This window comes from Cystoisospora suis (genome assembly GCF_002600585.1).
Source record: "Cystoisospora suis strain Wien I chromosome Unknown contig_6583, whole genome shotgun sequence".
NCBI lineage: Eukaryota > Apicomplexa > Conoidasida > Eucoccidiorida > Sarcocystidae > Cystoisospora > Cystoisospora suis.
This window is the reverse complement of record NW_027159370.1, coordinates 14775-22225: the sequence shown is the minus strand read 5'-3', so window position 1 is coordinate 22225 and position 7451 is coordinate 14775. Positions and strand designations below refer to the sequence as shown.

At 56.0% G+C, this 7451-nt stretch overlaps 3 protein-coding genes across 3 annotated transcripts in view; all 3 read left to right on the top strand.

Annotated features, from left to right (window-relative positions):
* Nucleotides 1-2124, top strand: CSUI_010036 (splicing factor). Its single transcript, XM_068070143.1, has 2 exons — nucleotides 1-1087; nucleotides 1310-2124. Exons 1-2 carry the CDS (start codon nucleotides 77-79, stop codon nucleotides 1655-1657), a joined length of 1359 nt encoding a protein of 452 aa, XP_067917883.1. The 5' UTR covers nucleotides 1-76; the 3' UTR covers nucleotides 1658-2124.
* A 1032-nt stretch (nucleotides 2125-3156) lies between these two features.
* CSUI_010035 (tenascin) lies at nucleotides 3157-4945 on the top strand (the record flags this gene model as incomplete). Its single annotated transcript, XM_068070142.1, has 5 exons — nucleotides 3157-3424; nucleotides 3465-3530; nucleotides 3646-3708; nucleotides 3770-3983; nucleotides 4262-4945. The coding sequence occupies exons 1-5, from the start codon at nucleotides 3168-3170 to the stop codon at nucleotides 4943-4945; spliced, it is 1284 nt and encodes a 427-aa protein (XP_067917882.1). The 5' UTR covers nucleotides 3157-3167.
* Nucleotides 4946-6638: 1693 nt separating this feature from the next.
* CSUI_010034 (eukaryotic initiation factor 4e) overlaps nucleotides 6639-7451 on the top strand; it is a 15586-nt gene continuing 14773 nt past the window's right edge. Inside the window, exon 1 of the mRNA XM_068070141.1 lies at nucleotides 6639-7451. This exon is cut by the window's right edge and continues 5584 nt beyond it. The gene's annotated coding sequence lies outside the window, so the exon portion shown is untranslated.

Below are 7451 nucleotides of genomic sequence, written 5' to 3'. Positions count from 1 at the left end.
GAGGGGGTCAAGGAGTCCACCTTATGGGCCGAGATCGGGGCGTGGCGGTCCTTTACCCCGGGGGTCGAGTCCTGGAATGCGTCGAGAGGAGTTGGCAATGAGGCGGATGCGTAGAGAAAGAGAAGAGCAGCAGAAAAGAGAGAGAGAAGACGAGCAGAAGAAACGCGAGGTGGAAGAGGCCCGCCGAGACGACTTGACGGTGCTGGTATTAAACATGTGTCTGAAAGCAGAAGAGAAGCATATTTATGAATTTTTCTCTGCCAATGCCGGGAAAATTCGCGACATCCAGCTAATCAGGGACCAGCGTTCCGGCAGCTCCAAGGGGGTAGCTTATGTCGAGTTCTACACACAGGAGAGCGTTATCAAGGCAATGGCACTGAACGGAATTTCTTTCAAAGGCCAGCCGCTGCGGGTCCAAGCTTCAATGGCAGAAAAAAACCGCGCTGCCCGCGCTGCAAAGCAAGGTGCAGGGGCCGGGCCTGAAGCAGCTCTCGTCAACATACCAATGCGGGTCTACGTGGGCGGCCTGGTTGACAATCTTTCGAAGTTGACTGAGGACGATCTTCGTGCGCTCTTCTCTCCGTTCGGACGAATAACCGAAATCGAACTGCCCAAAGACGCCAACACAGGGGCGTCACGCGGATACGGATTTGTAGTGTACGCCTCTGTGGCTGATGCGCACGAAGCGATGCAGCATATGAACGGTTTTGAGTTGCTGGGGCAGAATCTGCGTGTTGGTTACGCGGCCGACGGCGTGCGTGGTAGTAGCACTGAAGACATGCTACAGCAAGCCGCTGCAGCTCTTCAGCAACACCAGATTCAGATGCCGACATCGGCTCTCGTTTCTCAGGAAGCTGTCAAGGCGCAGCAGTTGGCTGCACAGGCAGCGGCGGCAAAGCAAGGAGCCTTGCTTGCCGAAGAGAAGAAAGCGAACGACGCCAAGGGCGAGGATGAGGACAGTGACCTGGACGACGCCGACGGCGACAAGGGTTTGATTCACGGTAGAGATCACAAGCAGGCACTTATGCAGAAACTTCTGAATCGTGACGCGGCAACCACACAGGCTGATTCCAGCGGAACCACTCAGGTTAGTCAGCGAAAGTGCGCGCTGAGCGGCAAACCCCTGCAGTTATCTTCCAGCAGATGGTGCCGATGTCGACGGTAGAATGCAACTATCTCAGTACCCCGGTTCGCCAAGGTCTCGCTGGGCCGGTGTGCAGTGGCGACAATGTGGAGCGATGATTATGGTCTGGGGCTCGCTATAATGACGTGTTCTCTTGTTCATGACTTTTTGTGTCTGGTTTTGCAGCATGGATTTTTGAGGGCGAGCATGGGCGCGATGTTCACTGAAGGGTCGGGAGGAAGCCGCAACGTCGTTTTGAATAACATGTTCCTGCCCAAAGATGCCAACCTGCAGGAAGATCCGGACTTTTTTCTGGATCTTAGTGACGATGTCCGAGACGAGTGCAGGAAGTTCGGTTCAGTTGAGAAGGTGTGGATCAATGAACGAAACCTTGATGGCAAAGTTTGGATCAAATTTGCTCAAGCAGGTCAAGCTCAAGCTGCCTTCAACGCTCTCAATGGGCGATATTTTGCGGGCAAGCCAATCAGCGTAGAGTTTGTCAGCGATTCCGTGTGGTCAAGTACTTGCGGGTGATGCCTTTTCACACGGTGTTTCGCCCTCCGGGTGTTCGCAAGAGGCCGTGAGTCGTCTGATCGCTTACGGGGGCGCTTACACGCGATGTTGAAGTATCTCAATAATCAAAACGGTACGCGGCTGTGACCGAGAAAAAGTCTTTGGAAGGGGTACGAGTGCCTGTAGCTTTTCTTTCGGAGGAAGGTCGTCTCCTTCACTGACAACATTTCACGACTTTTCTTTCGGAAGGAAGTCGTCGCCTTTGCAGGCATCGCCGCCGGGCTTCAAGCTCTAGTGGAGTCCGCACGCCCCGCGAGATCTGTGACGGAGACCGACTCAAAAGAACGAGGAAGCAGCTGATCGGCATCCTGAGGCGCGTGCACTCGTTGTCCACATCTTGTAGCTGTCCGTAATGGAGCTGCAGTACTTGGGGGGCTTTTCCGGCTGGTGGACGTCAGCGTTTAGGCGCATTACAGTACGTGTGCGGGGGCACGTGGTATTGCTCGTTTTCCGTCAAGTGTTTTTGTTAAAAGCAACCTGTCTCTGAACCTGTGCTATTTGCTTCGGGATGTGTGCAGCGTGTGAACTTCAGTCACGGTCGGGACTGTGCATCAGTGGCATTCTTAAACTGTTTTCCTTGAGCGAGCGCTCTGCCGGATCCGCCCGCCGGGTGTCGCCTTCCATTTGTTGCACTGGGTCACCAGCGCGCCAAACGGTCGCTCTTCGTTGTTTGCGTGGATACTGGGCTGCAGGTGTTAACGATGCGAGTTTGAATCGCCGGCTATCCGGCCCACCTAGAGAGATTGCTTTGTCGGCCCGCGGCAGCCACTTACCGCCGGGGCAGGACGGTGATCTGTTTGGCTATGCTTTTGTCTCTTGGTCATGTGGATACATCTTGCGGCGCCAGTATCTCTGACAGACGTAGCGCAGGAAATACGCAACGCTGATTTATCATCCTCAACGTTTGGCAACAATCGACCGCGTTCTAGCTTGACAGCATCAAAAAGTGACCAACATCTCCCGTGCCACGACGGCACCGGAGGTTTACTGCGATGCAGGAGAGGCAGTTGGTTCGTTCAGCCTTGCGAAGCGGCATCGTGGTGCAGTCCCGCATTACTGTGGTAGGGACTGAGAAGGCAGTTCTTTCTTTTACCACACCACGTTCGCGCCCGTCGTCGAAACCGAACGAATCCGCTGGACCTTGGAGGTGGAGCACCGCAGTTGGCCGACAACTGTGGAAGAGACAGCTACGGAGTGCTGCGGCTGCCCCGTTCGGTAAACGACTGGAAAAGAACTGCATCACTGTCAGCCACAAGAATTCTACGGCACCCGGGGTGTCACTACAGGGCAGTACCTGGCTCGACGTCCACCAGGCCCCGCACCCCCGGAAGAGCAGGGCGACGCGCCCTGCTGCTAGGAGGGAGATGGTACACCGCGTACGTGGACACACGCGGTCCGACAAAAGAACACGCGCTTAGCTTTCTGTCTGCGCATGCTCTATCGGCGCGGTCTTGAGACAGATTTGGGAAGAATGAGGACGTTTGTTGCGGTGTCCCACCTTCTTCTCTTGGTTCGCCCAGCATCAATGGCAAGGGTTGATCCTACAGTCATCAGTGTTCTTTCGCATCGAGCTTCGGCAGCTGAAAGTCAGCTAGCACGGCCCTGCGTCAACGGATGCTCCGGCAACGGTTGGCTGACATCTGCAACTTCCGTTTGCAAGAGTGAAGCGACTGAACCTCGCAGGCGTCTGCACAACCCACGGCTGTGCCTGCTACCCGGGATGGAGCGGTGATGACTGCACAGTTCGTTCATGCCCCTCGAACTGCAGCCTCCAAGGCATCTGCATTCAAGGAGTCTGCAAATGTTTAGAAAACTTCACTGGCGACGACTGCAGGTGAATCCTTTCTTTTCCTTTGGTGTACAGAGGTCAACTCTCAGGGCTTTCTCCGCACAGTATTGCTAGGTGCCCCGGAGGTGACTCTTCTTCGGAAACATCTGGGGTTCGCCAGCCTCACAACGTCTGCTATGACAGACTGCTCTGGTCATGGCGAATGTGTTAGAGGGGAGTGCAAGTGAGCAGGCTTTCCGCCTCACCATAAGCCCTACATCCCGTAAATGGAGTTTGGCGCACAGGTGCCGCGCTCCTTGGACTGGTGCGGATTGCAATGTGCGCGTGTGTCCGAACATGTGCAGCGGCCACGGTACGCACCCCAGTCACCTGAAGCTCTTGCTCCCTACTACAGACTGTCAATCAGGTGACTGCGACCAAGTAACCGGACGGTGTGTCTGCCACCCATACTACGGGGGAGACAGCTGCGCTGAACCTCGCTGCCCTCGATTTTGCTCGGTGATAAACGTGTAGCCCACTCGAGAAAAAAGGGGAAGCTCGATGCCTGAGACACCAGGGTAAAGGAGAGTGCCTTTCTTCGGGAAAGTGCCGGTGCTTTCCTGGCTTTGTCGGCACAGGCAAGTACTCTGCTGTCATACTCTACAGACAGCCCGGGTGCGAGAGTGGCCGTCTGTGTAGACTGCAGCCGGGAAGAATGTCCGCATAACTGCAAGTAAGGGTCCTCCACCGATCACTTTCTAGAAGAACCTGATTTTGTCTCCCGCTGAAGCGGGCAGGGGGTCTGCGAAAACGAAAGATGCCGATGCTTTGAGGGTACGCATACACGCCGGTTCGGACAGGCGCCGCGTCAGTATATGCGAGAGGCTGAACAAGGGTTCAGGGGAGCCGACTGTTCTTTCAAAATTCCGGGGTCTGGTGATGTTAACGCCCAAATACGTAAGTTAAAACCACCTTGTCAGGTGAAGCAGACGACTTGTACAAGTCCAAAATTAGCTGCGCGGTGCCCTGGGAAAGGCGATTGCTCACAGAGAGGGACGTGCAGCGGAGGTAAGCAAAATTCAGTTACTTCCCCCCAGTGCGCAAGACAAGTTAGAAGTGACAGGAAACTGCATATGCAACGCGGGTATGGACCGGGTCAACGCAAAAAAAAGGGCCGGTGTTCGAAATCAAATTTTCAGGTTTCGTTGGTCCCGAATGCAATGTTCTTGACACAACATTGTTTACCCCCTCCTGTCAATACAGGAGCATCTTATACTTGTGAAGTGACGTTCGGCTGTCACAATTCTTATTTAGCTTACATAGGAAGCCTGTCCGGAAAACGGCTCCGGCAATCCTTTATTTCCTTCGAGTCGACAAGAACTGGAGCGCGGGGCGTGCCAAAGCAAGCACGCACACCCAAGTGCAAACGGTCGCGTTTTAATTGCTCCCCTCCTCTGCAGAGAACTTCTCACTTGCACTAACCGTATAAAGCAAACTACTCCAGCGCTGTTGGGACAGGAGTACCTGAGCAGCGTACCATATCCAGGCAGGACGGAAACAAAGGGGTTTGCGTCCCCGAAGGAACTGGGAACAGTCCGGGATGAGGGGATTTCCCGCTGCTGATACACTGCGCTCTGAACTTGGACCCGTCACCGAGGCTCATGACTTCGGGGACCAGTTTCTGATGGATCAGCCGGATGCAATTAGAGGTGTCACTTCGTGCGGAACGGTGTGTGGTTCAGACCGATCCTCACCGTTGCAAACAATGACGTGACACTGTGTAAAGGCGCCGTTCGATCCTCCGCAGCCAGGACATAGGCGCTGCACTGAGCGCCGTGCTGTATCCGTGAAACAACGTGTGGTACTCCCGTCTGGCGGTGTGCTCCGGATGAAGATTCAGGCCAGCGGCGGAGGAACGTTCGGGCAGAGCGGCAGCCTTTGCGTGCTCACAGTGCAGAGGACACCATGCGCTACACTCATCCATGCACCATAAACAGCTGCACACGACTGGCCGGCACTTCAGAAAACCACCGGCCGCTTGGAGGAGGAGGAAGCTGAGACCGCGCACGCGGTAGACTGCTGCCCGGTGATATCGGTCTTGTCTCTTTCGGCTAACTACGGCAGCGCGGGTTAGTAGGCCGACCCGGGCCGGGTAAGAGCACTTCCATACTGCAACGTCCTCTACCTTGCGTTCCTCGCGGGCTTCCCGTCTGTGGACTTGTACCCTGCGGTGACCCCGGGACAAGTGTGTGATAGTCAGGTGCGCCCGCGCTCACCCACGGTTGCTGCTTGACAGTAGACCCCACTCCCAGGGTCATCTCGAACATGACCTTCGCCCACGGGCCTCCCACGGAAGTGGTAGCCGGACAAGCTGGATAAACATCCGGACGCAGCCGAATAGATCCTTCAGTGCGGTTCTGGAAAGGACGCGCCACGAATAGCTGGGAGTGCGGGGCGCGGCGCCCGCCCAGCCATAGGCGAACTAGGACTCTTGGGACGTTTTGTCCGCATGTGTTTACGACAACCAGGTACTATCTGACCGGGATACCGTGTAGCCCTGATGCCCCTTCGCGCAGTCGGCCTGCCTGCGTTGTCGCGTAATTCCTCTAAGGCGTCTACAGCTCATGTTTGCTCATGGCCGATGGGACCGCTCGCCGTGAATGCGCCTTATTCCCGCAGAGTCCCCTGAGATGTCGATGTTTGTAGCACAAAATAACGAGTAGTTCAGAAAGCCGAAGGCGGCTTTTCCGGATAGCACCCACCGCCTGAGCCCAGCCCGCCTTCAAATGCCGCATCCATCTCCCCCTTCGTTCCCAAGTGGGACAGAGCCGCCACCGAAGCCCACTGCCGACCGCCTGTGGTGTCCAGAAAAAGCTACCACAGTGCGTGCTGAAGACAGCACTCTTACGCTCGCCCCTAGATGGCTGCAGGCGGCCTCGATGTAGTGTAAAGCTCTTCACTGCCTCATAAGCAGACGACCACCTGAAAAAAGAAAGTCATTGATTGCGGTTTCCGTAGTAAAGTAAGGCAAGGAAGGCACGGCTGACCTCACCTTCTCCGCCCCTAACTGCCGCGCTGCAACGCGTCCGATGCACTCTGGGCTGTAGCCGTACGTGCGTTTTTCTGAGTACCGAACCGCTTACTGAGTGCTGTGTTGTCGAAGACTGCTGATATGCCAGCTACCGTGCACCGCGAGCGGTGATCGCAGTACGTGGTGTGCCTTGCTGCAGCTACGAACTTTTTAAATGCTGTGGCACCCCCTAAAGGGGTCTGCCCGATGGCGCCCACGAGGAGCATGTCGACTGGGACGCCGTCTCCTGGAACCCGGCAGATTCCAACAAAGCTATCAACCACCACGGCCCTCGGTTGTGTTGCGAAAAAAACTCCTTAGTCTCTGACTCAGTCTGGCGGACAAGAGGGGTGGCACAGGCCGTGTCAACGTGTCGCGTGAGCGTACCGGAGAGACACGAGGTGTCGTGCCATTCCTGCTCTCCCAGCACGCCAAGTACAAACATCAGCCCCGCCCTCGAGACTTGCACTAGGACGTGGGTGACGGCAGCGGCGTATGGCTCCCGATTTTCTTCTTCCTTGTGTGATCGCGTGCCGAGCCATTGCGGAAACACAAATCCACTTCTCTTTTGCTGCCGCCCATCAGCCGCTCCTCCATTGGTGTAACGCATGCGCTCCAACTCGTCTGCATCATCGCAGCACCCGACAGCAGCGTCACTCTTTCGTCGCCCTCCGTGCGTACGTGAAGCCCCCTCCTGCTTGGTCGATATCACCCTATTGAAGGGGTCGCGCTTGGGAGGGCGTTGCCGACGCGTTCGAGCTCGTTGCCTGCCAGTGTTTGAATTCCTGATCGGTCCAAGCCTTTGGGAAGGAGGCTGAAGAAGGTGTTGTCTTCTACGGGTTTTCTTGGAGAAGCAATAGGTCTCGGGGGGAGTGCCGTAAATTCCAGGGCGGTCCCTCGCCTTTTCTCCCGTGTGT

Coding starts and splice junctions, on each gene's coding strand:
- CSUI_010036 (XM_068070143.1), top strand. CDS start 77: ATGCGTCGAGAGGAGTTGGCAATGAGGCGGATGCGTAGAGAAAGAGAA. Junction 1,088..1,309: donor ATTCCAGCGGAACCACTCAG/GTTAGTCAGCGA, acceptor CTGGTTTTGCAG/CATGGATTTTTGAGGGCGAG.